This window comes from Malassezia pachydermatis, assembly GCF_001278385.1.
Source record: "Malassezia pachydermatis strain CBS 1879 chromosome Unknown scaffold4, whole genome shotgun sequence".
NCBI classification, from domain to species: domain Eukaryota; kingdom Fungi; phylum Basidiomycota; class Malasseziomycetes; order Malasseziales; family Malasseziaceae; genus Malassezia; species Malassezia pachydermatis.
In genome coordinates, this window is record NW_017253141.1 from 442931 (window position 1) to 469426 (window position 26496).

Here is a 26496-nt window from a genome sequence, read left to right on the forward strand (position 1 = left end):
CACTCTTGAGCCATACATTCTTTGTTCTTCTCTATATTAGCATCTCCCTTTTCACATAAACCAATTTGTTAATAAGAGGATCTGGGGTTGGCTCTGGTGTATGTTGCTCACTTGATCTTTTATCTGGTAATACCAATCATGAACGCTTCAATACCTAGCACGCTTTCCTGGAGCATCAGTCTGACTAGTGTCTGCCTTTGAACTGATAAAACTCTCCTTGCTTCCTAGAGCCTATCCAAATGAATGCAGACTAGGCCTGGAAAGCACAGTGGCATGTAACAGCCGTGGCAATATAGCGTGTGCGAAGTCTCTCCGCATTCGCACTGTTATCTCTGAACTGCAGACAAAGATAAGGGATCATTTCTCATTGGGCAAAATCCATCAAGTTTGAAGAGAGCTCGCTCAGCGCGCTGAGAAGAAAAAAAAAACTCAAAAAACGCTTGGTCTATCTTGGCCTTCTTTGCACGCAAAATTCCCATCAGCGGGAATTCTGCTCAACTGCTAACGAAAATGAATATGCACAAGAACCGAAACTTAAATCCTACCTCCCGTCATGTCCCAGCAGCCTACAGAGGGGGAGCTTGAGGCCCAAACTAAGCAGGCTAGCGAGCGATCACACAGGCACAGTGACTATTCGCCTGCTCGTGGACGCCGCCCGGATCCTAGGCTCTCACGTGTATCTGAGGGCCGAGCACGATCTAGTTTCTCACCTTTCCGTCGCTCAGGACGAGCGGCATCTCGTTCGCGTGGCCGCAGCCGCGGGATGAGCTTCTCACCACTACGACGCAGGCACTTAGAAGATGAAATCTCCCGTATTACTGAGGGTATGGAACACGAAGAGCGAAGTGCCATTATCAATGCAGCGCGTTTTGGCTATGGACCATTGGCACGTATATTTTACACGGAAGAGGATGTGTTGCATCGACCCTTCGGTGGTGAAATGCAGCCAGGTATTTTCAAGAACGTTCATAAGCGTAAGTTTGCTAATCCTGCGCCTATGGGTCTATGCGGCCTTGCTTTGTCGGCCTTTGTGAATTCACTGATTTCCATGCGGGTCCTAAATCTTCACGATGAGAGTATTGTACTGAGTTCTGCGTTTGTCTATGGTGGTTTCTTACAGATCCTTGCTGCTATGTGGGAAATGGCTGTTGGTAATACATTTGGTGCTACAGCATTTGGAGCTTACGGATCGTACTGGGTGTCGTACGCCATTATTCTTACGCCGGGAGGGTTCCATATCAAGGACACCTTGGTGGCTACAGAGGGTATGGCTGGCTATTTGAACAGTATGGGTCTATTCAACTTTGGATGGTTCGTGTTTACGTTCCTTATGGCTTTATGTACCGTCAAATCAACCTTACCGTTTTTCTTCCTATTCCTTGTCATGGATTTAAACTTCCTCTTCGCCGCTCTTTCGTTTGTTCTGAATGATGGTCAAAGGGCTAATGAGGGTTTGTCTATCACGGCTGGTGCGTTTGGCATTCTTGTGTCTTTCACGGCCTGGTTTAATGCCTATGCTGGTGTGGCCGATGAGACCAACTCGTTCTTCCTTATTCCTTCATGGTACTTCCCGTGGACACCGAAGTCTGTGCGCACGGACGATTCCAAGGTAGGTCACGAGGACTAGCTGGGCTGTCTATCCCATGCGCACTTCCCTAAAAAAGAGAAGGTGAGAGGGCGTACCTTGTTTTCTCTCAAGCCCACTGTTTATTTTCAGCCTCTGTTTTAAAGCTATATGGGTGTTGTAAAGTGTGGTTGTACATATATAGCTTTCATCTATCTCCATACACTAGTCTCCGTAGCATTTCTTCATCTTTTATCGCCCTGAGCAATTTCTGCCTTGGATCGTTGCGCCCTGGCCATGACTAATCCGCGTACACGTTTGGGGGCGTCCATAGGGTACTGACCGATTCCAGAATTTGACGTACCTCTCTCCAAAGGTTGGGCGAGAAATACGTCCTCCCTGATTGGTGCACGTGCCTTTCTCCACCGCTTACCTGCGATCGTTTGTGCTGCACGTCTCACAATGGCACCTTGCAGCATGACTGAAAAGGACGAGGAACAATCGTGTTGGTACCTTGCCTCTCTACTGCCATGCGTGTGGGCTCTGCTCTAGCTGTGGCAGCGGCGCTTGCCGCGCCTGTGTTGGCTGATGATCTTACCAACATTAAGCACATTGTGCTGTTCATGCAGGAGAACCGTGCGTTTGACCACTACTTTGGCACCATGGCAGGTGTGCGTGGTTTCCAGGATCCGAATGCGCATATTTCGAACAACACTGGCAAGGATGTGTTCCACCAACCTGTGAACAAGACCATGGACCTGAAGGTGTCGGGTGCTGCGCCGGTCGACTACTCACCACCGAGCAATGTGAGCGAATTGCTTCCATGGTACCTCCCGCACCAGGGCGGCGACTGGTCTGACCGTGTGCAGTGCATGCTGGCTGGCTCTAACTCGTGGCAGCAGAACCATGCCGCGTGGAACGAGGGAAACATTGACCGCTGGGCCATGAACAATACGCCGTACAGTCTTGGCTACTTGAAGCGCGCAGACATCCCGGTGCACTTTGCCCTGGCCGAGAACTTCGTGGTGGCTGATGCTTACCATGAGGCTCAGATTGCCTCGACGGACCCGAATCGTGTGACGTGGTTCTCGACGTCGATCAATGCGAATGGTAGCTCGGTCGGTGGTGATACAAGCAAGGGTGGTACGGTTCTTGAGAACAACCGAGACCCCTACTGCCTGATCGGTGCTGATGGTGCTAAGTACTCGTGCCGTCCGCTGTACTGGAAGACGGTGCCAGAGTACCTGAGTGAAGCGAACATTGACTGGAAGCTGTATCAGGACTATGACAACTTTGGCGACAACACTCTCGTGGAATGGCGTCAGTACCAACTGGCTGCGAAGAACAAGACCGACCTGGCTCGCCGTGCTTTGTCGTATGATGGTATTCAGTCGTTCTACAAGGATGCCAAGGAGGGTACGCTGCCGGAAGTCTCGTACATTGTCGGCCCTCAGTACCTCTCGGAGCACCCGCCGTACACGCCGCAAGACGGTGCCTGGTTCCAGCGCAACGTTGCGAACGCTGTGATGAACGGCAAGAACTGGAACGAGACGGCCCTGATCATCATGTACGACGAGACGGGTGGCTGGGCGGACCACGTGATGGCACCGCACGCGTCGAAGGGTACCCCTGGCGAATGGATCCAGGACCCGTTCACGAAGGAGGGCAAGGACGCACCGACCGGTCCTGGCTTCCGTCTTCCCTTCTACATTATTTCGCCGTACACCCGCAATGGTGGTGTGTTCACCGAAGTGTCTTCGCACGAGAGCCAGACGCTCTTCCTGGAGAAGTGGGCGAAGGCGATTGGCAAGCCGTTCCATGTGAACGAGATGAACAAGTGGCGTCGTGAGCAGCTGAGTGACCTGGTGAAGGCGTTTGACTTCAGCAAGAAGAACACTAGTGTCCCATCGCTGCCGGAGGTGCCGGAGGCCAAGAAGGACCCTATTACTGGCACCTTCAACGGTGCGTGGGACTGCTTGCTGCGCTTCAAGGGCGATGTGCAACCTGAGATTCCGTATGGCCAACAGAACGAAACGGATGCGCTCTCGACGGAGAAGGGTGTGAAGATGACGCGTGGTGATCTCACTGAGGGTCGCTACCTCAGCTTTATTGCGTGGAACAAGCGCGTGGCTGTGTCTGACAACAAGCTTAGCTCCGTCGACGACCGTGGAGACTTTAGCAACGAGCAGCTGTTTGTGATTCACTGGCTGGGTTCCGTCCCGAAGGACAACGTGTACACTATGTCGACGGCGGACAAGAAGCAGTTCTTGACCAAGGACCTGAACCTCACGGACAACCAGGACAAGGCTGCGAAGTTTGCTCTGTGGGACAATGGCAATGGCCAGGGCTACACCATCCAGGAGCTCGACTCTAAGAAGTACTTTGACTTGAGCCAGGATGGTACCGTCTCGATGAAGGACAACGACGCGGCAAAGTTTGCCGTGGCGAGTGTCTCGCTTTAGTGTTACTTTTTATTTTCATTGCGAGGGTTTTTTCATGATACAATGACCATAGATTTTCACCGTTCTGCCTTTTTCCTTTTTCGCGGTATTGATGTGCACGTTGTGGTGGGCGCTCACCCACATATCTTCAGGGCGAAGTGCCTGAGTAATAGAGACAAACTATCATGCCGTCCTGTGATTGGCTGGCTCCACTCCTGTGACGACATGCTCACTGTTAAATGCCTGTCGAAGCGATATGAAGCCCGATGGTGCAGCAGCAAGCAGTAATTTTATCAAAAAGGCATCCCCGAACTGAGCCGATAGCGCGTAAAGGAGGTTCATGCGAAATACAATGGGTAGAGGGCCCCATTCCTGTGGCGTATATATAAAGCGCTGACCGGCCCTATTTGGCGCGTACTGTAATGAAGTCGTTCCGTGCGCTCTTTCTGCTTAGTGTGGCCACAACGGCCCTGGCCGCGACCTATGATGCTGTGGTGGTTGGTGCAGGTCTTTCCGGCTTGAATGCTGCCAAGACTCTGGCGGAGAACAACAAGACGTTCGTGGTGCTGGAGGCGCGTGACCGCGTGGGTGGCCGTGTGGTCAATCACTACTTGCAGACCGGTGGCGAGGTGGACATGGGCGCTGAGTTTGTTGGCCCTACGCACGACTATGTCATTGCCCTCGCGAAGGAGCTTGGCTTGGAGCTGTTCGACACCTACAACAAGGGCGACAATGTGCTGTATCTGGATGACAAGCGCTCGACGTATGCGGCTAGCGGCTTGCTTGGTGCCATCCCGCCGCTGGACCCTATTTCGTTGATCCAGATTGGCATTCTCCAGGGCAAGGTGGACGACATGGTCAGCAAGATCAACGTGCAGGCGCCCTGGGACAGCCCTAACGCAGCGGAGTACGATAGCAAGACGGCTGATGAGTGGCTCAATGAGCAGGACTTGACCGCTGATGCTCGTAAGATCCTTGACGTGGGCCTTGTGGAAGTCCTATCGGCAGATGCCACCGAGTACTCGCTCCTGTACCTGCTGACGTACATCGCCGCCGCAGGCAATGCGCAACACAAGGGCACGTTCGAGCGTCTTACGCAGACCAGTCCCGGTGCACAGCAATGGCGGGTCGAGGGTGGTACAGGCTTGCTGGCTGAAGGTCTCGCCAAGATCATTGGTGCAGACAAGATCAAGCTCGGTATGCCAGTGAGCTCCATTGTGCGTGGTGATGGAGACAATGCGACCTACACAACGACTTCGACGAGTGGCGAGACGTTTGAGTCGCGCCATGTGATTGTGGCCATGTCGCCACCGATGGCGGACCACATCAAGTTCACGCCGGCGCTGACGGAGGACCGTAAGCAGGTGCAGTCGAAGATGAAGATGGGCTCGCTCGGTAAGGGTATTGCCAAGTACGAGACACCGTTCTGGCGTGACAGTGGCCTGACGGGTCAGGCGGTGAGCGACAAGTATTCGACGCGCGCCACCTTCGACATTTCGCCGAAGAACGGCAGCAGCGGTATCCTCATGGGCTTTATTCAGGTCGCACAGATGCGTGAGCTGGACAATGCCACAGACGCTGAAATGACGGCCAAGATCACCGAGGCATTCACAGCCTACTTTGGCGACAAGGCCAAAAATGCCACGGAATGGACCTTCTCTCGTTGGGACCCGGCGCCGTACTCGGGTGGTGGCCCTGTCGCCCATGCCCCGGTGAATGTCCTGTACCCGCACGGCAAGGCTCTTCGTGCGCCTATTGGTAACCTACACTTTGCGGGCACGGAGTCGTCAGACTACTGGGTCGGCTACATGGATGGCGCCCTGCGGTCCGGCGAGCGTGTGGCCAAGGAAATTGATTAGAGTGGGATAGGTCAAGACAGCGATTCAGACACTTCACTGTTTTTCGTTGTGCCTGTGATGTAGGGTAGTACAGAGGTCCATGACGTAGTTCGTGCGATGCCCATCATGGTCAGCGTTGATCCCGTTGATGGCGCGCTCTCGCGTTCGGCATCACTGGGCCGTCGATGTGCATCGGCCAGTGCATGGATTGATGAACTCATAGGCTCTGTGAGCTCTGAAATACGCCACAAGGGAGGAGCCCGGCGCGATGGCGCGAATATAGGGCTCGCTGGAGGTGCTTCAGGCGCCGGCCTTGTAGACAAGTCCAACCTCGTACCTGGGACGGACACTCTGTGACGCGACTTGCTGGATTGATGCCAAGCCCATATACACCCACATACTAGTAAAAGCAGGCCGAGTACACCGCCTGTGGTACCCCCTACCACGGCGATGATGTGGGTCGAAGTAGGCATATCTACACACACATTTTGTGGACATGTATGACACGCATCAGGGTACTGTTGCAAGCAGATTTGTCGCGACGTACACGGCGGGCACGGTGGTATTGTATCGCAGGCCGGACACGACGCCATCGACATGAAGGTCGCAGGGCAAAGGCCTCATTGCCTGGCACACGATCTCTATCCCATCGAGCTTCGACCCAGGCGGCCCATGCGTCGTAGAAAGGAGCGGTGTGTGTTTGCTTGATGGAGGTGTGCGGTTTGTAGTTTTCTCCCCCGCATCGAACCGCGACAGTATTGGTACGCGCCGATGCCCAGTGAACAGTATGTGGTGGTATTGTCTTCTTACGCAGACTCACGATCCATGCTCGCGTGATCCTACCGGCTGATACGGATGTGCGTGGGCGTGTCACAATTGGGGCAGGCACTGTCGTGCATCCACGCGCGAAAATCGACGCTACGCTGGGGCCCATCACCGTAGGCGAAAACTGCCTGCTGGAGGAACATGTACACCTCATTAGCACCGACAAAGGCATGACGATCGGCGATGGAAATGTGTTTCGGGTACATGCTCATGTATCATCGCCACAGATCGGCAACTGCAACGTATTCGAAACAGGGTGTCATGTCTCGGACTCTCAAACCATCAGCAACTTTTGTATTCTAAGTGCCGGGTGCAAACTTGGGCATTCTGATCACGAGCACAGCATGCTGCCGGAACGGACCGTGGTCTATGGGCATGATGCGATGCAGCACGTCTGGAGTGGCGATGGCATGGGGCAGCATTTAGCGCTCCATGCGAAGCACTTGCAATACTTGCGCGATACGATACCCCGCTCCCATAAACTTCGTGTCATTCGTTCCTAGCTCTATAGATCAAAGCCTTCCGTGCGTACACCTACTCGCATCTGGGTATCAATGTAGTGGCCAAGCGCATCGTCACGCACCGTGGTCTTCAGGTCGCGACCTGGGGTAGAGCGACCGAGTGGTGCGCGCACGCGCGTCTTTGGCTTATGAGAAAACGACGGCGCGCGCGTACGCGGCGCGGTCCTTGAGGATGTAGGCAAGGGAGGAGGCTGCAAGCTCAAGCTTGAGCGTGGGATTGACGTCTGCGTATCATCACACAAATCCGCCGGTACTTGACCGACGATCGGCGCGCTGGCAAGCATGGTTGCCGCCTCTTTGGCGCGGGGCAGACCATCGAGTGCCGTGGGTAAATCATACATCGTGGGGCCACGCATGGGCGAGGGCGGCATGTATTCGATAGGTGGGTATAATTCGTCGTCTGTCATTGGAGTCGGCGCTGGCTCATCGGTGGTCTCTTCTTGTTCAAGTGGTGAGAGAGCTGGGTCTTGCATTTGGCCTATCCGTGCTTTAAGTTGGCCCGCTCGCCCAATGTTGCTCGCGGGTGTCACAAGGGCTTGTTTTTTCCATGGACTAGCTTGAAACGGCGTCTTGGTAGGTGAGCCATAGTCGTGTTTGGACTGGGGCGAGCGGTTGGTTTTGTCAGAAAATGCACTGCGCCCAAAACGCGAGGTCGACGCAAAAGGTTTGGCACCGCCATCACCGCGTTTGAACGGCGAGGGACCTATGGACGAGGCTGCTGGCTTTTCCGGAGAGAAGCTCAATGCGCGCGACCGCAACTCGGGGGATCGCGAAGGGCTTAGTGCGTAGACGTCGTTCTCTTGCGCAAAGGCACGAGGCTGTAACATGCCGTAGGTATAGGCCGACCTGCGTCTTTGGCCTCGCGCAGAGAGGAGCCCACGCGTCGTCGCGCCTTGTCACGTGATTACAACCCAGTCCGCTGGTCGGTACAAAGGCGCGGACGCGGCGAGCCGCGTGTGTCGTCGTCGCTTTGCACGAATATCGCGCGAGATGCCTGGCGTCTACGGTGGTGACGAGATCAATGCGGTCGTCCTCGATCCAGGTGCCTCCATTTTTCGCGGCGGATGGGCTGGTGAAGATCAGCCCCGCTCCATTTTCCCTTCCCATTATGGATGGCTGCCCATGACAGAAGAGGAGCGTAGGACGTATGGCGACTCCTCCAAGACGGCAGACGCTAGTGAAGCAGATGGCGATGTATCGATGGCCAGTGCTGATGGCTCTGCGCCTGCCCCTGCGCCTCCCCGTGGCGTGTCCTTCGACGCTTCGAAGGGACGTAAGCGTTTCGTGGGCGATGCGGGTGTGTCCTACTGGCGGGCTGGCCTCGAAGTAGATACGCCTTTTGATCACGATGGCATTGTGCAAGACTTTGATGCATTCCAGGCACTTTCATCGCATGCGCTTGATGTATTGTCCGTCTCGGCGCCTGTGCACCCCTTGCTGCTCACGGAGCCAGCAACGAATCCCAAATCGGTGCGTGCCAAAACGGCCGAAATCGCTTTTGAAGGGCTGGACGTGCCGGCGTTTTATCTTGCGAACCGTACTGTCCTGAGCGCGTTTGCGTCGGGTCGGCCTACTGCGCTCGTTGTTGACGTAGGCGCATCGCAGGTATCTGCGATTCCTGTGGTCGATGGCTTTGTATTGCGGAAAGGCATTCATACCCAACCCAACGGCGGCGACGCTGTATCGCGGGCACTGCTTTGGGGGCTTACGCATGAAATGGGCGAAAAGAACAAGAGCGGCTGGCTGGCAGACAGTCTTGTACCGCAGTTCCTGGTCAAGAGCAAGCAGCCTGTGGACCCGGGTATGCCGGCGCAAGCGACGTTGCGGGATGACCGGTTGCAGGCCACAGCCCCATCATTCCGCATGTACAAGACGATGGAGCTCCTTAACGACTTCAAAGAGGCGGTGTGTCAAGTGCTTGAGGCGCCGTGGGACGAAAGCCAGGCGGCCGCGCGCCCGACAAAAATGTATGAGTTCCCTGACGGCACCAACGATGCATTTGGACCGTTACGATTCAAGGCACCGGAAGCCATTCTTACTCCGAGCCTGTACGCGGACAAGACCGATGTGCTACCAGCGCGCGACAACCTGACGTACATGGGCCTCACCGACTTGATCTTGCAGGCGACCAAGGCTGTGGATGTGGATGCTCGTGCCTCCATGTTCAGCAACATTGTTTGTGTGGGTGGTGGTACCCTTCTGCCGGGCTTTATGGACCGCTTGAGCTACGAACTAAGCGTGGCCGCGCCTAGCCAGCGCATCCGCATTCACTCGCCTGGCAACTACACAGAACGCCGTCATTCAACCTGGCTAGGTGGCAGTATTCTCGCGAGTCTGGGTACATTCCATCAGCTCTGGATCAGTAAGCAAGAGTATGAGGAGCATGGCAGCTCGATCGTGCATGTACGATGCAAATAGATTCACACTTGTATGGTAGCCCAAAGCGTCCTGCGCAGGGACATGCTTGATGTCTGTAGGTCTGGCACGTGGCACCGTCGCTTCGGCCAGTGTCCAACGAGTGTATTGGCTACCAGGGTCACACCATGCAGGGCGGCGCCGGCAAGAAGATGAGTCGTCAGCAGCGACGCAAGATGAACAAGGACGCGCGTGAGCAGGAGCGGCTTGATTCGATCCGAGCTGAGGTTGAGCGCGAAATGGCTGAGAACCCAACAGGAAACCAAGGCGCTGTGGAAGAGGCAGGGCTCAAGCAGCTGTGCAATGAGCTGCAGCTGCAAATCCATGAAATTACACCGGATGGTCACTGTCTGTACAGTGCCATTGCGGATCAGCTCAATGTACGATACCCCATGGAGGAGCTGTACACGTATCAACACATGCGCAAAGCCGCGGCAAGTTATATGCGTCAACATGCAGATGACTTCATACCGTTCATCTCAGACTTGGATGAATCGGCAGCTGGTGTCGACAAGGGCGCACAAACTGCCGCGGAAAAGTTCGCGCAGTACTGCGACGCGATGGAATCGTCGTCGGCATGGGGCGGTCAGCCTGAAATTTTGGCTTTGTCGAAAGTGCTACATACGCCGATCCATGTCATTCAAGCCGGTATGCCCGTCGTGAAGATCGGCGACGAAGAGGTCGGCGATCGCACACCGCTGACGATTTCGTACGTACAGCTTCATACTTACCGCAGCTACCATGTCAAAATGTACGGCCTAGGCGAAGTATGTACTTTCTTTCGACTGACACACAGCACTACAATTCCTTGCGTCCAGCTGCTTCCGCATAATACATTGGTTCGGCACGTAGGTATCTATGGCATTTCTCCCAATAATCGTAGCTCATCACTTGATCGACGCACTGCACTTGATAATGTCCGCCCCACCACCTGGTCCTTCACACCGTCTGGACCACGGCGGGGGCCCAAGCCAAAGAGCGTATCGTCCTCAATAGAGCGGCTTTGTTGTCCAGAGATCTGTGTAGGATCAAGAGATGGCAATGTCGCCTCTTGGAGTTTTGCATCGTGGTGGTCCTGATGGTGAGATGTGTATATACGTACATTCACTTGCAAGAGAGAGTCAAACATGGATGGCAATGGCGAGGATGCATCGTCTGGGCGGACAGGCCCGTCCTCATCTTCATCCAGTTGCAGCCCCGCACGGCTATGCGACGAAGTTGCCTCCTCCTCTGGCGGTGCATGGTACACTTTGGTAATTGTAGGTGGCGTCGGCAGCGAATCGCGACGATGTTGTGGGCCTCGCTTCACAAGCGGTGTGCCTACCACGCTTTTCCGCCGCGCAGAACCTGAGGTGGGCGCTGTCATTGATGGGGACGCAGCACTAAGATCGTCCTCATCCCCACCAACGGAGCGCAGCAAGTCATGCACAACACGACGCGCCGCTTCTTTTGCTGGCGTCTTCAAGTATTTACTTTGCGGTACACTGAACTGCATAGTCACAGGCGGCGAGATGGAAGGCGGTAGAGCCAGTGACGTATCCTCGTCGCCCTCGTCATCTTGCTCCTCCTCCTGGCCCTCTCTGTGACTCGCGACATGATGATGTGAGCGCAATGGTGTTGTGCGCAAGTCTGCAATCCCGTTCCACGCTTTCGTCGCGTCGCCTGTCATGAACGGATTGGCAGGCAGGCCATCTTGACCAGCTACTACACTGACTCGTGGACGCGCCGACGACCTGCGTCGGTTCTTCACAGGGCTAGAAGATCGCGGAATGTCCGATAGCGCCACGGAAGGATCATTCGCCACAGACATGTCACCCGTGGGCAGAGGCGCATCGCGCCATGCAGAATCGTCCATACGACTGGCCTCAACATCCCGCTTCAAGCGCTCGAAGGGCGTCTCTAAGACATTGGATTCCGTGCGACCCGCGTAAATGCTGGTGCTTAGACGCGGGGGGGATTGAATCTGGTCACTGTCACGCGTAGCATGGACGCTATCTTCTGGCTCCATTGCATACGTCGTCGGTGGATGCAGACTTTCGGAGGGGTCCATAGGCTCATGCAGCGTTTCTTCCAATTCTTCAAGAGGCTGCTGTGATAAAGACACCTGGGCTGATGCTTCGAAGAATTGTTTCCAAAATCGCGCTGCCTGCCATGTTTGTGAGCAGGACGCTTCGTATTCACGAATGGCAGGTAAGATGCGCGAGGTGACAATTTGGTGCGCCTGGGAAAAGTTCTCATCAATTTCTTGCAGAGTGGCTGTAATGGCCTGGTCGAGCTGCATGAGCTGCTCGCCCACAGCTACGTTCTCACTCATGCTGCCTGCCACGCGCCCGCACGGCGTTGTGTTGCTTTGAGGAGGACGGCGAGGACGACGACGCGTCGTGACGCGTGAGGGGTGTGACCAATGCTGACCTAACAAAAAAAGTCTTTGACACAGCCCATGCGCGCACAGGCACCATATGGTGCCTGCTAGTGTTTCGTTCTTTCTTTGCACCTTCCCTGCCTGCGTAGGTCATGGGACGTCGGCCGTTGCCAAAGACGCCTGCCTCTAATATAGGTGCTTCGAGACCGCATGCTCAAGTAGAAGAGCATTTACTGCGCCAATCCAGCCCCCCAACTCGCTCACCTGATGCACTGATCTCGCCTCAACGATCGGCTGGATCGCCGTCGATGAACAAACCCTTCTCATCTCGTCCATCCCTACCAGATTTTCATTCTGTGGACCAGGCTAGCGTTACATCACCCGATCATAGCAGTGTCAAGCCTGCACCTGTACGTGTAGGATCGGTGGACGTTGTGTCGCCACCTACTCTTGCCCCGCCTTCGTTAACATCGCATGTGGCAGATATGTATGATTACCATGCACCTGCAGAAGAGCCATACAACGATCCTCTAATGTCCATGGACGATGCGTATGGTGATTTTGAGCGTGATGGTCTGGCCCGATCAAGCTACTCGACCATGGAAGGCAATCGTAAAGTCAGCTACGCCGATCTGAACGAATCATCGCTTCATCTGGGTATGCCACCGATTCTCCATGATGCAGAAGACGCCCCATTTCTTGATTCAGAAAGCATGCAAGGATGGGTTCAGCGTCAGCAGCGTCCAGAGAATGGCCACACACGACAAGTGCACTTGACGGAAGGCAACTGGATCGTGGACTACCCCGTGCCTACGCCTATCTCGAACGCTGTAGAGCCCATGTACCGAGAGCAAGGCTTCCCTAAGGAGTTTACACATTTACGATACTCGGCGGTAACCTGCGATCCTGATGAGTTCACGTCGGAACATGGTTGGGGTTTGCGCACGTCAAGCGAGTATCGACGATCCACTGAGCTGCTCATTACACTGACTTACTACAATGAAGATCGCAACTTACTCACAAGGACACTGTACAGTGTCATGCAAAACATCCGGGATATATGCAAGCACCGCACTTCTCGCTACTGGCAAGGATCCGAAGAGGACGGTCAACCTGCATGGCAGAAGATCGTTGTGTCGCTTGTCTTTGATGGGATTGACCCTTGCGATAAAGAAACGCTGGATGTACTAGCGACAATTGGCGTCTATCAGGATGGACTTATGAAGCGTGAAGTGAATGGTAAAGAGACCGTGGCGCATATTTTCGAGTATACAACGCAGATCTCTGTGGATTCCACGCCGAAGCTCGTCCAGCCTGTGCCTGGCCAAGACTCCAATTTGGTACCTGTGCAAATGATTTTCTGTTTCAAGCAGAAAAATTCAAAGAAAATCAACAGCCATCGATGGGTCTTCCACGCCCTCGGTCGTATGCTTCAACCTGAGATTGTGGTGCTCATTGATGTGGGCACCAAACCAGGCACACTTGCGCTGTACCATTTGTGGGAAGCATTCTATAACAATCCCAACCTGGGTGGAGCGTGTGGTGAAATTCATGCGATGATCAAGCATGGTATCAAGCTCGTCAATCCTCTGGTTGCTGCACAGAACTTTGAGTACAAGATCAGCAATATTCTGGATAAACCACTGGAATCCACGTTTGGGTACGTTAGCGTTCTTCCTGGTGCGTTTAGTGCGTATCGATATCGTGCTGTGACGGGGCGGCCTCTTGAGCAATACTTCCATGGTGATCACACATTGGCTGAGAAGCTTGGGAACAAAGGTATAACGCAAATGAATATTTTCAAGAAAAATATGTTTTTGGCCGAAGACCGTATTTTATGCTTCGAGCTAGTTGCCAAAGCCGGTGATCAATGGATCTTGTCCTATGTAAAGCCCAGCAAGGCAGAGACGGATGTACCTGAGCATACAGCTGAGCTGATTTCACAGCGGCGTCGCTGGCTCAATGGCTCCTTTGCCGCCTCCATTTACTCGTTGGTCCACTTTGTACGGTTTTATAAAAGTGGCCATGGGTTTACGCGTATGTTTTTCTTCCATGTTCAAGCCTTGTACAACCTCATTCAGCTAATTTTATCATGGTTTGCTCTCGCCAATCTATGGCTGACATTTGCCATCATTATTCAATACCTTCCCAGTATTCTACTGCGCCAATATGGGGATGCATGGCTCATTGCTTTTCATTACGTCAACCTCATATTTATGTGGCTCTATGCATTCTTTCTGGCACTCCAATTTGTCCTGGCCCTTGGAAACCGACCCAAAAGCGAGCATCTTGTATATGCCCTTTCGTTCGCGGTGTTTGGTTTCCTGGGCCTGTATGTGATTGTAATTTCATTGTGGCTAACGGCCGAATCTTTCGCATCTATGCATCCAAAAAATGGCGACTACGCTGATGTGGTTCTAAGTAATACCACGGCAGTCCTTATTGCTTCCTTGGCAGCTATGTTTGGTATCTATCTCATTGCCTCTCTTTTATACGCTGATCCATGGCACATGCTTACAAGCTCTGTTCAATACACACTTATGGCACCCTCTTTTGTGAACGTCATCAATGTATATGCCTTTTGCAACCTGCATGATGTAAGTTGGGGCACCAAAGGTGCCGACAAAGCAGATGCACTTCCCAGCGTGGGGCCGGCGCAATCGTGCGAACAAGCGGATACCTTTGAAGAAGCGGCGCTATCGCAGGAAGAGCTCGATACCCGATTCCAAGATGTCGTATCTCGTGCTATGTCTCCCTACCATGTTGAGCATGAGAAGAGCACTCCTACGATGGACGATGGAAATCGCACATTCCGCACACGCCTAGTTGCGTTGTGGTTGTTGACCAATGCCTTTTTGGTGGCTCTCATTATGAATTTGTACGACTACCAACCCCACGCTAAACTGGATGACGAGGTACGAGAAGGAAGACAAAACCAGCAGATCTACTTCAAGGTGATCTTGTGGTCGACATTCAGCATGGCTTTATTCCGCTTCATTGGCTGTCTCGTCTTTTGGATCCGACGCCAAAGCACCAAGTGGTTCGTGCGCTCATAGTTTTTTTCTTACATAATCTGTTGTGTCCCCCCACGTCCCCCACGACAGAGATCTCAGTATGTTGACAGCATCTTCAATGCCGCATAATCCCACAGCGATGCCGCTACCTGAAATGCCGCGGATCTTGTATGGGACTGCATGGAAAGAGGTGAAAACCACCGAACTTGTTCGCATTGCGTTTCATATGGGGTTTCGTGGCGTGGATACTGCAGCTCAGCGAAAACACTATAGAGAGGACTTGGTAGGCCTTGGTCTGCAACAAGCCTGTAAGGAGCTGGGGCTGCATAGGCATGATATCTGGATCCAAACAAAGTATGTACACGCATACTAACATTCTAGATTCACGCCAATGAGCGGTCAAGACCCTACAGGGTTTCTTCCATACGACCCCCAGGCCAATGTGGCCGATCAAGTCTGTGAGAGTTTTATCAACAGCTTGCGTTACCTTCATCCAGATGCTACCATTCCTAATGTTCGTTCTCTACTGGCCAAGTACGCTGTGCGAGCCAAGCGCGATACCGAGGAACGAGAAGAAGCGCCTCTGCAGGAGGTCTATCTCGACAGCTATGTAATGCACTCACCTATGAACAATTTGCAAAGCACACTACAAGCCTGGGCAGTCATGGAGGCCCTGGTCGATGCGGGCCTAGTTCGGTATATTGGTTTCAGCAGTATGTATCTGTCTTGCTCACGATAAGATGTCTATGACCCACAGATATTCGCCATCTTGTTTGAAAAGGCGCGCATTAAACCAAGCATCCTGCAGAATCGTTGGCACAGCTCTACGGGTCATGATGTATCCCTATTGTCCCAACTCTCCCCTGTCCTCTCGCCCAACACATTCCCTCCGTCGGCCCATTTTGATGAAGATGGACCACGAGGTGTTACATATCAGCCATTCTGGACACTCACAGGCAATCCAAGACTGCTTCAATCGGATGCAGTCGCAGCACTATCTGTCGAAAAGAGCCTCACACCGGCGCAAGTGGTCTATGCCTTTGTTAGTCAGGGTATGGGTTTACCTGGCCTAGCTACATGTGTACTCAGTGGCACACAAAATGAAGAGCACATGAAAGAAGCGGTAGATGCAGTGCATTTACCATCGTGGACTGACGACCAACTAGCCTCGATACGGAAAGAGGTCTATGGTGAATAGGCCTAGGCATAGCAAGCACGTAGTGGCACAGTGGTGGCTTTCCCATGTGGAGGTGAAAGGTCGGGGCGGCGGACGCTCGCTTCGTCCGACTGTTGTCACGATGCTGATTCCGCCGCCCAACTTTGGTATGGTAGAGGAGAGTTTGTACCGATCAGGACAGCCTGATCAGCTAAACTTTCCTTTCCTTGAGAAACTTGGTTTGAAAAGTGTGATTTGGCTTGCGCCAGAGGAGCCGGAAGTAGGGTTTCAGCACTTTTGCAGCGATCAAAACATTGAAATGCACCATCTCGGTGTATTGTACAGCACAAATGCGTGGGACCCGATCACGGAAGAGATCGTACTGCAAGCGCTTCATTTGCTTGTCCAGCCCGCCACGTACCCTTGCCTTGTCATGTGCAATCTTGGTCGTCATCGAACAGGTACGGTTATTGGGTGCCTTCGAAAGCTGCAGCATTGGAACCTGAGCGCGATCTTAGAAGAGTATCGCCGGTATGCAGGCCCCAAGGTGCGCATGATGAATGAACAAGTACGTCTACATCATACTCACACCCCCAGTTTATTGAGCTCTTCGACGAAGAGTTGGTCTTTGGCGACAACCCAGCGTAAGACCTATGTATACCCCTTGTGTGATGGAAGATCAGCGTTGATATAATTACAATAGAGGATGCCTACATACTAGATCCAAGCATTAACACGAATTCATAGATGGAAAAGGTGACCACGGCGTTTGGAATGACACGCATAAGATGCGCGCTCAGACCGCCATAGAACGACGCAGCGCCTTCTTCCCGCAATACCAAGCGGAAGGTTTGCACCAAGTTTGTGTACTTGCGTATACCATTCTCAGGTTGCTGCCGCAAACGCGTACGAATCACTTCGTGGGGGTATGTAATGATGGTCGCTACCATCTTGGCTGTGCCGGCCGAGCTTACCGTTTGGAACCAAGTAAGCTGTTCATCGCGTCGTTGCCAGTGCTTCAAACGCTCGTAAAGTACCCACTGGATGGTACTTTCCGAGACACCCAAGTAACTTGCACTTAGACCTTTGTAAAATCCACGAATGCCTTCGTTGCGGAAGATATCCAGGGTCATGCGTAGCGCATTGGTACTGGGGTGCTGTGGCGGCGGCTGCGCCTGGAAGAACCGGGCACGAGGTAGAGTCGCCGTGGAGAGACATCGCTGAGGCACATCGGGTGTGCGACCTGCAGCTGATGGCGTGGCATGTTGGGTGGGGGAGGATGTGCGCACTTGGCCAACAGCTGCTTGCCTTGCAGCCTGATTCTGCGCCTCCCGTAGCTGTGATTCGAGTTGTAGACGGGTTTTAACGACCCAAATGGGGTTGGTGGCCGTAGACGTAATGATACCAGCGATCGCTGCAGCGCTGAGATGCACCATGGACGACTCAGCACCGCCATGCCAGTGCTCGGCGATGATACGTTTTCCATTGCCATATGTGTAGAAATTGATAGAGCGTGCGGGAATTACGCCCACCAAGGTAGGGCCCAACCCTTTAAAAAGAGCAGATGTGCCTTCGCGACGGGCAATGTCGACCAACAAACGGCTGGTATCCACAAACTGCAGGGCGGCACGAACAAGGACGCCCATGAACCCTGGTCGTTCAGCGGCTAGAGTAGCACGTCCACGGTACAGGTCGGATTGCAGTCGTGTCTTGACGACGTCCAAAGGCGACGTGATGATGGCGCCACACATACCGCCAGCCCTACGATATTAGAACGAACACGACAACGCAAGGCCAACATACCCTCCAGCAGCAAAATGCAGCCATGGTGGCGTCCGCTTTTCCCCTGTAGACCGAGCCATAGGACTCGATCCAGTGCGGGAGCTTGGTTCGCGCAAGCTCATGAAGATGCAAAGACAAAATGCACGCACACACGCACGACGCTGCCTCCGCCACTTTTTTTTTTTTTTTGGTCAGCCACACCGACCACCACTCTCGTCCTCTTGGCGTCGTATGCGATGCTGACAAATCCATATAGGTAGACAGACAGCAAAAAAAAAAAAAAAAAAAGGCTTCTCCACGTGTAAAAGAGGCCCACAGAGGGCTGGCTGACTCTACGTGATCGTGGTGTACGTCATTTTTTACCCCTCCCCCTGCTTGAACGCTCATGTGTGGAATTATCGCTGTGCTGCTGCAGCACGGGCATGCCGCCTCCGAACTGCATGAAGGTCTCGGTGTGTTGCAGCACCGTGGCCAAGATGCAGCGGGTATTGTCACATGTGGTGCGAAAGGCCGCTTTTTCCAAGTCAAGGCCAATGGCATGGTGCGTGACGTCTTTGACCCACGCAGCATCGCCAGCATGGTCGGCTCGATGGGTGTAGGCCATGTGCGCTACCCGACGGCCGGCTCCTTCTCGCTATCGGAGGCTCAACCGTTCTACGTGAACAGCCCGTACGGTATTGTGTTTGCCCACAACGGCAACACAGTGAACCAGGACGAGCTGCGTACGATGCTTGATACGGAAGCACACCGCCATGTGAACACAGATTCCGATTCAGAGTTGCTCCTGAACTTGTTTGCGCATCACTTGCAGCGTACAGGCAAGTTCCGTATCAACGAAGAGGATATCTTTGCGGCCATTCAGTCGCTCATGTCAGAGGCCGTGGGCGCTTACTCTTGTGTCGCCATGCTGGCCGGGTTTGGTATTATTGCGTTCCGTGATCCGCATGGTATTCGTCCGCTGGGTATGTGCCGTCGCCAGGCGGAGGGCCCGGCGTCGAGTGGCCACGGAATGGATTACTGTTTCGCCAGTGAGAGTGTCGTTGCCGACTCGCTCGACTTTTCTGAGTGGGAAGATGTGCGACCTGGTGAGGCGGTCATTGTGACCAAGACCAATGTTACCCGCCGCCAGCTAGTAACGAAGCCGGCGCCCAACACCTTTACGCCGGATATCTTCGAATACGTATACTTTGCTCGTCCGGACAGTGTGATTGATGGCGTGAGCGTATACCGCAGCCGTATGGCGATGGGCGACCGCCTTGCAAAGCAGGTCCAGGCGGAGCTGCTGGACAAGGGCGAAAAGATTGACGTCGTGATTCCTGTGCCCGATACATCGCGTGTGGCTGCGCTGCAGTTGGCGCAGACACTGGGCTTGCCTTACCGTGAAGGGTTTATCAAGAACAGGTACATTGGGCGTACCTTCATCATGCCTGGCCAGAGTGTGCGCCGTAAGAATGTGCGCCGCAAGCTCAATGCGATGGCCCTCGAGTTTGCCGAAAAGAGCGTGTTGCTGGTCGATGACAGTATTGTGCGTGGCACTACGTCGCGCGAAATTATTCAGATGGCACGTGAAGTCGGTGCGAAAAAGGTGTTTATGGCGAGCTGTGCGCCGCCGATCCGTTTCTCGAACGTGTATGGTATTGATATGCCGAGCCGCAACGAACTGGTAGCGCATAACCGCAGCGTCGAAGAAGTCGCAGCGACCATCCAGGCCGATGCTGTGATTTACCAGACGCTGGACGAACTGGTGGACAGCGTTCGTGCTCTCAATCCGGCGATTACGAAGTTTGACTGCTCGGTCTTTGACGGTCAGTACGTCACGGGCGGGGTCGATGAGGCGTACCTCATACACCTTGAAGGCCTGCGCTCGGACAACGAGCAACGCAAGAAAAAGGCGCAAAAAGTTGATGCATCCCTCTCGGCGCCCGAGTCAGAGACGCTCGCAAGCTGCAGTGGGCCGTTCAACGCGTCGGAAGATATCAGTCTGCATAACAGCAAAGCGCGCTAAGGTCAAGGTCATATCGATGTCGTTCGTACATATATAGTATACTTCTTCGTCTATGTTACGTGTTCGTTAAGCGCCTGTGCATTTGGCCCACCAGCCCTGCTCATGGCGGTCAGCATGCGAAGCCAAGAACTGGCGGAGAGTGCACAGGCCATCCACGCGGTCCTCACAGTGCTCCAGCTGCCGCAGCGGGACAATCGCGTCGTTGAGTTTCATACGCACATACGTCTGCGGTGGGTACGCTTTCAGCGGCACACGTCGACGGCGCAGCGTAGGCGGTGGCAAAGGCGGGTTCGGGACGGGGGATGGGCAGTCAAATACCTCAAACACCATACGTGCACCGAAGGGCACCACCTGCGAGGTTCGGAAAGCGCGATGGGGATCGTCCACGGAAGGCGCCACACCCAGCTCCTTAAGACGCATAGCTGCAAGGACGCTTGTGATCACCGAGTCGTGCGTAAAGTCCGCATAGATCGCACGATCGACAGGGAAGTATGCCGCATCGTTGTTCAGCGTCGCATTCTCCGACGTCTGCGTCGCTGGGTCCCATGCTTTGTGTGTCATACGATGAAGCATCTCATTGAGCCAACCGAGACCCATCGCAGGACCGACAACATTCCCAGCACCGTAATCGTAGTAAAAGCGCTGGTCCCAGGCAAATTCATAGCCACGCCACTCCTCTTCCGTGAACAAATGGCAAAACTCGCTGCGGCCGTACGCCACTGTATCGTACGAGCACAGCTGCTGCATGCCAAACAAGATCGCCGGCGTAAGAGTTGCGCCATGCACATGCGCTTGCAAGCGCTTCGTTGCCTTGGCCAAGTATGTCTGAACCCAGTCGGCCACTTGGAACGATTCAGCGGCCGCACTGCATGCAAAGTTGGGCGCAAGCGTCGTATTAAAGCCTGGCTCCTCAATTTGGATCTCAACGTTCGTCTTGTTGACCCATGAGTTGCCCCAGAACCCTGTCGCCCAAGCCAGAGCGCTATCGACGATGCGCTGCTGACTGCCTGTGCGAACAAGCAATTTCCTGCCATGCTCCAAGTCGTCGGCGGCCAGGCGGCCATAGTCCATCGCAGCTTTAACACCAGACATGTGCAGCTGCTCCCGGCCAAGCGGTACAAGAAGCTCCGAGCCCAAGCGGTACGTGTAGTGCGAAAGGAAAGCCAGAGGCCCATCGAACGTAACACCGGGCTGAGCTAGCAACGCAGATACGGCCTCCGTCGGTGCGCCCTTGGTCGGATACCGCGAGCCATGGCGGTGCAGAATGTGCACCTGGCGCAACGAGCATGTGCCATTGGCGGACTCGGGTGTCGCAAGGTAGCGCGCGTTATCGATATCGCCATGCTGGGCAGAATAGTACGGCGAGAGGGGGCCCATATGGTAGCTGCACGGTGAGTATGTATGGTACGTACAATGGATTGAACTTCTCGTCAAACTCGGGCATCGACGTCTGGATAGGCGAGACGCCGCGGGTGGGGGTAGGCGCCGGCTGCATTTCGTCGGCAAACTGCGGCGGTGTGCCCGTTTCATAGGAGCCCGGCCATCCAATGTACGTAGGAAACGACGCAGGACGACGCTGAGCCGTGGTAGGCTTCTTCGTCTGGACTTCCACAGACTTGTCATCATGCGAGGAGGATGGGCTCAGCGCAAAGTAAAAGAGACCAGCGAGCAGGCCGGCAATGCATAGCAAGCTCCACAGCTGGACCATGCGCCGACGTGCTGGTGGCATACGACTCAAATCAAAATGACGGAGCCATGGCGGACGACCAGCATGATCGACCTCTGCATCTACATGTTCCTGGCCTGGCGCCATGTAGCCGCCGCGGGCGGTACGATACGGCTCATCGCCGCCATGACTGGGCACAGAGTGCAAGATCGGCCGACCATGTTCGTCTGACTCCATATGATGAAGACTGCTTGTGAGTAGCCTTGTACATACATCAACTTCTCCATCTCCGCAGGGTCTTGCTCCATACTCTCACGTACGTCGCCTGGCATCGTGACGAGAGGACAGCAGCTGTACCTACCTATCACGCACCGATCTTCCCTCCAAGGGAGGGGGAGTGGATGCGTGAGGCCACGTGATCCGACGCGTGTGATTCCTCCACCTCTCGGGCGCCGCTGGGAGGGTGGAATACCAACACATTGGTGGTACGTCGTGCGTAGACCATGGCGACCCTAGGGTACGTGATCTTATCCCGCTTACATGCAGCCTATCGAAACCGTATGGCTACAATATGCGGAGGATGGGACAGGAAGGCAGTCGCGCCTAGTACGTCGAGATACCTACTCACACTAGCCAACTCAAACGACTCGCAGAATCCACCCTGGGTAGTGGCAACCTCAGTGTCGCTGTTCGTCTCCCGGAAGGCGAGCTTTTTGAAGAATGGTTGGCTGTGAACAGTATGTACACGTCTACTCACGTCCAGCGGTCGACTTTTTCAACCATTTAAATATCCTCTACGGCACGCTGACCGAGTTTGTACGTGATCTTGGCCCTGGACTCACACGCAGTGCACAGCCCGAGAATGCCCCGTAATGTGTGCGGGACCGCGCTTCGAGTACCACTGGCAAGACTCGTCGTCGACCAAGTACCGGCGATCCACACGTCTGTCCGCACCGGACTATATTGAATGCCTTCTCAACTGGGCGCAGCGCCAAATTGATGACGAGCAGCTGTTCCCGGTGGACGCGCAAGCGCCATTCCCGCCTGTGTTTGTGGACCGCGTGAAAGCTATGTTGCGTCGTCTCTTCCGCATCTATGCGCACATCTATAACCACCACTTTGCACAGATGTGCGCATTGCGTTTGGAAGTGCATCTCAATACATCTTACCGACACTTTTTCCTGTTTGTGCACGAATACAAGTTGATGGATCCCCGCGAGATGATTCCCCTCGCAGAGATCAACGACGCGATTTTGGAAGAACATAAGCGTCTCACTTCTTCTAGGTAGATGTCTCACGAAGTACAAGTAGTACACTTTCCAGTACGTCCATCGCCTCGTCCACCTGCGCCTTGGTCACTGTAAGACTCGGCGCAAAGCGCACGGTATCGCTACCGGCCGATAGGAGCAATACACCACGCTCGCGGGCGAGCGCCACTACGCGACCAACATTCGATGCCTCCTGGAGGCCCAGACCGACCAGCAGACCACGTCCACGAGGACTGCCTTCTGCCGCGACCAGGTCAGGGAATAAGGTTTGAATACGCTGCAGACGAGTGAAGAGATGCTCGGACATAGCATGTACATTCTTCACCAACGCCGGGTCAGCGAGGCGGCCAAGTACATGGTGCGCAATGCGGCACGTCAGCGGACCGCCGCCAAACGTCGTGCCATGATCACCCGCGACAATCGCTTGCGCGATGGTGGGACGCATAAGCACAGCACCGATAGGGAAGCCATTGGCCAGTGGTTTGGCCATGGTCACCATATCGGGGTGGGCATCAGTGGGCATCGCCGAATGGCACCACATTGTACCTGTACGGAACAATCCACACTGGATTTCATCGTAAATCAACGTAGCTCCGACTTCGTCACACCGACGACGAACGGCTTGCAGCCAGGCCACATCAGCCGGAAACACACCACCTTCACCCTGTACAGGCTCAACAATCACGCCAGCTACATCCTCGCGAATCAAGTCGTGAAGCTGAGCGGTATCGTTGTACGTTCCCACACGCACATCGCCAATCAAAGGCATGAATGGCGCTTGGTACTTGGGGTTGGGCGTCATAGAGAGGGCGCCCATGGTACGACCATGGAATGCATTCTTGAACGACACAAGCACGGTACGGTTGGCATCCTTGCTCTTCGCGTACTTGCGCGCGAACTTGAGCGCTGCCTCGTTCGCTTCTGTGCCACTGTTGCATACAAACACACGCAAATCCTCGCCGGAAGCAGCAGGCGGTGCATGAGGCGCAAGGCCGACACCGCCATGTTCATGCGTCATAGCGACAAGTTTGTCAGCCATCTCGCCACTCCATTCATTGTAGAAGAGATTGCTGGAGTGCACTAGTGTCGCAGCTTGTTCACCGGCAATGCGCGCAATGTCAGGATCCGCATGACCGAGGGAATTGACCGCAATACCTGCAGAAAAGTCTAGGTACCGACGATATTCCTTCTCTGCACCAGGTTTGCTAGGCACCTGGGCGTACAAGTCGAGTCCCTTGCCATGCGAAAACACAACATGCGGACGAATGTACGTGCCCAACGTGGTCTGGCCAAATCGCTGCAGTTGTCCACCAACTGTAGTCGAGGTAGGCGCATCCACAAAGTCGGGATGCGTAGCTTTCATGTACTTGGTACACGCGCTGGCCTGCGTTGTGTAGGCGCGGCAGCCGCGCGTCCAGGCCCACGACGTGGTACGGGGCAGCATGGTAGAAGGAAAGTATGACTAGATAACGATCCGAGTGGAGAGATAAAACAGGCCCTATTTGGGTCCTCCACTAGGTGGCGTCTATGTTCTAGGTCTACTGCAGCCGACGCACAACACTCTCGCGCTTGCGCTGATTCTCCGACAAACCATGCGACCAGTGCTGTGGGTCTTCTGCACCGTCAGGCTTGTCCGTACGTGTGCCCAAGCGAATGTCCGTAGCAATGCGGCCTACGCCCATAGCGTGAACGGCCTCGTGGCAACGCTGAAGCGCTTGCCAGACCTTGGAGATCGGGCCTTCTACATTGGTCCCGTAGCCGCTACTCATAAGTCTTCCATGATACGTACTGAAGCTATCATGTAAGTGGAAGAAACATACGTACCTCGTAGCGAATACCTTCCGATTTCATCGATTCCAGGACACGTTGACATTCGGTGATGTACTCGCCGACCGATGTCGTGGGCGTACCCATCGGGATCACTAGCGATGTTAGTGTGGTAGCACATACAGCAAAAGTCTCTATAGGTAAGCGATGGTCATACGTACGCGGCCGCATACAGTTCCGGTGTCTCAGATGTCGTCATGGTCAATGCGAGACAAGGTCGATGCACGTGATGGAGGGAAGGCTTTTCTCGCATGCCAATTTTTTTTTAATGCGCACTGACTTGCTTCACCTTCGTGGGATGAGCGGCACGGAGACGGCAGCAGCGGCGCCCACGTCGTTTGCGGCGCTGGGCATCTCCATGCAGCTTGTGCGTGCACTCAAAATGCTTGCGATCACGGTCCCCACCCCGATTCAGGCCGCATGTATCCCCGCGATTCTGCAGGGCCGTGATGTGATCGGTGGTGCGCAGACAGGGTCAGGGAAGACCTTAGCCTTTGCCTTGCCGATTCTACAGAATCTACTCAAAGATATGACAGGTGGCTATGCTGTGGTCCTTACGCCGACACGTGAACTCGCCGTGCAGCTCCAGGAACAGTTTCTAGCTGTAGGACAAGGCAGTCGTATGGGCCTGCGATGTGCTTTGGTCATTGGCGGTGTGGATATGATCAAGCAGGCCAATGAACTGGCTGCACAGCGACCACATGTGATTGTCGCCACGCCTGGTCGCTTGGTCGACCTTCTGTCGTCGGGCGCTGCGCAGGACTGGGGCTTGGAACGATGCTCGTTCGTCGTGCTAGACGAGGCAGATCGCTTGCTGTCACCAACATTTGCCTCAGCCCTATCGTACCTATTTTCCGTCCTTCCATCGCCACGTTTGCGGCAGACGCTCCTTTTCACAGCTACACTCACGCCGGAAATTGAACGCTTGACAGAAAAGCCGCCAGAGGATGGCAAGCAGCCGCCGTTGTTGCGCAAGATTGAGATGGATACATCAACACCTGCGACGCTTCAGCAGCACTACGTGCTGGTACCCTCGCATATGCGCGAACCCTATTTGGTTCACTTACTGCACGATCCACCATGCCGGTCCCAAAAGACAGCCGCCGCGACGACGAAGCTGGCCGACATCTATCGGACCACGACCAAAGCACGCAAAGAGGAGAACAGTGAGGCAGAAACACCTTCCTTTCCCCTCACCATTGTGTTTGTATCGCGAGGCAAAACTGCAGAGTTGGTGTCTCGTGTGCTAACGGAGCTGGGTATCGCCAATGTATCTCTGCACTCGATGCTACCACAGTCCAAGCGACTTGAACATTTGCAAATGTTTCGTGCACGTCGTGTCCCTATTCTTGTGTCTACCGACGTGGGCAGTCGTGGTCTGGATATCCCTGACGTAGAATTGGTCGTGAATTGGGACGTGCCAGCAGCCTGGGAAGACTATGTGCACCGAGTGGGTCGTACTGCTCGTAAAGGCCAACAAGGCTGGGCTGTGAGCTTTGTTACGGAGCATGATGTGTCCCTCATCCAGTCCATCGAAGAGAAAATTCACAAGACCCTCGATGTATGGGAGATGCCTGAATCGCAAGTGCTCGAACGGCTCTCTGCTGTATCTGCTGCGAAGCGAGTAGCTTCTATGGTACGTACTTTCTTGACTTACACCAGGCTCTGCATGATGAAAAGTTCGGCGAGCAGCAGGAACGAAACAAACGCAAAGCACGACGTGCGCAGCGTGCTAACGACAAGGCCAAACGTGCCAAGCAGGAAGAATAGCTAGCTTTGCATAGCATGTATACTATTTTGTGGGTATAAAGG

At 54.3% G+C, this 26496-nt stretch overlaps 17 protein-coding genes across 17 annotated transcripts; 12 read left to right on the forward strand and 5 right to left on the reverse strand.

Annotated features, from left to right (window-relative positions):
• Positions 1-763: 763 nt before the first annotated feature.
• Positions 764-1627, forward strand: Malapachy_3950 (gpr fun34 family protein; the record flags this gene model as incomplete). Its single annotated transcript, XM_018138409.1, has 1 exon — positions 764-1627. One exon carries the CDS (start codon positions 764-766, stop codon positions 1625-1627), a length of 864 nt encoding a protein of 287 aa, XP_017991877.1.
• Positions 1628-2094: 467 nt separating this feature from the next.
• Positions 2095-4026, forward strand: Malapachy_3976 (putative phospholipase c; the record flags this gene model as incomplete). The annotated part of the gene is made up of 1 exon (XM_018138432.1): positions 2095-4026. One exon carries the CDS (start codon positions 2095-2097, stop codon positions 4024-4026), a length of 1932 nt encoding a protein of 643 aa, XP_017991963.1.
• Positions 4027-4427: 401 nt separating this feature from the next.
• On the forward strand, positions 4428-5864 carry Malapachy_3977 (amine oxidase; the record flags this gene model as incomplete). The annotated part of the gene is made up of 1 exon (XM_018138433.1): positions 4428-5864. The coding sequence occupies one exon, from the start codon at positions 4428-4430 to the stop codon at positions 5862-5864; it is 1437 nt and encodes a 478-aa protein (XP_017991964.1).
• A 750-nt stretch (positions 5865-6614) lies between these two features.
• Positions 6615-7171, forward strand: Malapachy_3986 (trimeric -like protein; the record flags this gene model as incomplete). The annotated part of the gene is made up of 2 exons (XM_018138442.1): positions 6615-6628; positions 6658-7171. The coding sequence occupies 2 exons, from the start codon at positions 6615-6617 to the stop codon at positions 7169-7171; spliced, it is 528 nt and encodes a 175-aa protein (XP_017992065.1).
• Positions 7172-7173: 2 nt separating this feature from the next.
• Positions 7174-8016, reverse strand: Malapachy_3993 (hypothetical protein; the record flags this gene model as incomplete). The annotated part of the gene is made up of 1 exon (XM_018138449.1): positions 7174-8016. One exon carries the CDS (start codon positions 8014-8016, stop codon positions 7174-7176), a length of 843 nt encoding a protein of 280 aa, XP_017991708.1.
• Positions 8017-8179: 163 nt separating this feature from the next.
• Positions 8180-9607, forward strand: Malapachy_3978 (act1-actin; the record flags this gene model as incomplete). Its single annotated transcript, XM_018138434.1, has 1 exon — positions 8180-9607. The coding sequence occupies one exon, from the start codon at positions 8180-8182 to the stop codon at positions 9605-9607; it is 1428 nt and encodes a 475-aa protein (XP_017991790.1).
• A 125-nt stretch (positions 9608-9732) lies between these two features.
• On the forward strand, positions 9733-10436 carry Malapachy_3944 (hypothetical protein; the record flags this gene model as incomplete). The annotated part of the gene is made up of 3 exons (XM_018138403.1): positions 9733-10313; positions 10341-10371; positions 10401-10436. 3 exons carry the CDS (start codon positions 9733-9735, stop codon positions 10434-10436), a joined length of 648 nt encoding a protein of 215 aa, XP_017991918.1.
• Positions 10437-10460: 24 nt separating this feature from the next.
• Malapachy_3991 (dash complex subunit ask1) lies at positions 10461-11918 on the reverse strand (the record flags this gene model as incomplete). The annotated part of the gene is made up of 2 exons (XM_018138447.1): positions 10461-10679; positions 10707-11918. 2 exons carry the CDS (start codon positions 11916-11918, stop codon positions 10461-10463), a joined length of 1431 nt encoding a protein of 476 aa, XP_017991710.1.
• A 200-nt stretch (positions 11919-12118) lies between these two features.
• On the forward strand, positions 12119-15022 carry Malapachy_3936 (chitin synthase; the record flags this gene model as incomplete). The annotated part of the gene is made up of 2 exons (XM_018138395.1): positions 12119-14881; positions 14909-15022. 2 exons carry the CDS (start codon positions 12119-12121, stop codon positions 15020-15022), a joined length of 2877 nt encoding a protein of 958 aa, XP_017991670.1.
• A 97-nt stretch (positions 15023-15119) lies between these two features.
• On the forward strand, positions 15120-15757 carry Malapachy_3984 (aldo keto reductase; the record flags this gene model as incomplete). The annotated part of the gene is made up of 3 exons (XM_018138440.1): positions 15120-15334; positions 15362-15693; positions 15738-15757. 3 exons carry the CDS (start codon positions 15120-15122, stop codon positions 15755-15757), a joined length of 567 nt encoding a protein of 188 aa, XP_017992064.1.
• Positions 15758-16278: 521 nt separating this feature from the next.
• Positions 16279-16784, forward strand: Malapachy_3945 (tyrosine phosphatase family protein; the record flags this gene model as incomplete). Its single annotated transcript, XM_018138404.1, has 2 exons — positions 16279-16704; positions 16734-16784. 2 exons carry the CDS (start codon positions 16279-16281, stop codon positions 16782-16784), a joined length of 477 nt encoding a protein of 158 aa, XP_017991917.1.
• A 62-nt stretch (positions 16785-16846) lies between these two features.
• On the reverse strand, positions 16847-18040 carry Malapachy_3962 (mitochondrial carrier; the record flags this gene model as incomplete). The annotated part of the gene is made up of 2 exons (XM_018138419.1): positions 16847-17897; positions 17940-18040. The coding sequence occupies 2 exons, from the start codon at positions 18038-18040 to the stop codon at positions 16847-16849; spliced, it is 1152 nt and encodes a 383-aa protein (XP_017992016.1).
• A 263-nt stretch (positions 18041-18303) lies between these two features.
• Positions 18304-19923, forward strand: Malapachy_3935 (ade4-amidophosphoribosyltransferase; the record flags this gene model as incomplete). The annotated part of the gene is made up of 1 exon (XM_018138394.1): positions 18304-19923. The coding sequence occupies one exon, from the start codon at positions 18304-18306 to the stop codon at positions 19921-19923; it is 1620 nt and encodes a 539-aa protein (XP_017991669.1).
• A 66-nt stretch (positions 19924-19989) lies between these two features.
• Positions 19990-21921, reverse strand: Malapachy_3990 (3-phytase a precursor; the record flags this gene model as incomplete). Its single annotated transcript, XM_018138446.1, has 3 exons — positions 19990-21307; positions 21336-21836; positions 21863-21921. The coding sequence occupies 3 exons, from the start codon at positions 21919-21921 to the stop codon at positions 19990-19992; spliced, it is 1878 nt and encodes a 625-aa protein (XP_017991709.1).
• Positions 21922-22092: 171 nt separating this feature from the next.
• Positions 22093-22878, forward strand: Malapachy_3941 (mob1 phocein; the record flags this gene model as incomplete). The annotated part of the gene is made up of 4 exons (XM_018138400.1): positions 22093-22106; positions 22223-22326; positions 22353-22405; positions 22438-22878. 4 exons carry the CDS (start codon positions 22093-22095, stop codon positions 22876-22878), a joined length of 612 nt encoding a protein of 203 aa, XP_017991594.1.
• Positions 22871-24301, reverse strand: Malapachy_3968 (acetylornithine aminotransferase; the record flags this gene model as incomplete). The annotated part of the gene is made up of 1 exon (XM_018138425.1): positions 22871-24301. The coding sequence occupies one exon, from the start codon at positions 24299-24301 to the stop codon at positions 22871-22873; it is 1431 nt and encodes a 476-aa protein (XP_017992013.1).
• Positions 24302-24982: 681 nt separating this feature from the next.
• Malapachy_3940 (atp-dependent rna helicase) lies at positions 24983-26454 on the forward strand (the record flags this gene model as incomplete). Its single annotated transcript, XM_018138399.1, has 2 exons — positions 24983-26320; positions 26347-26454. 2 exons carry the CDS (start codon positions 24983-24985, stop codon positions 26452-26454), a joined length of 1446 nt encoding a protein of 481 aa, XP_017991595.1.
• Between the last annotated feature and the right edge of the window lie 42 nt (positions 26455-26496).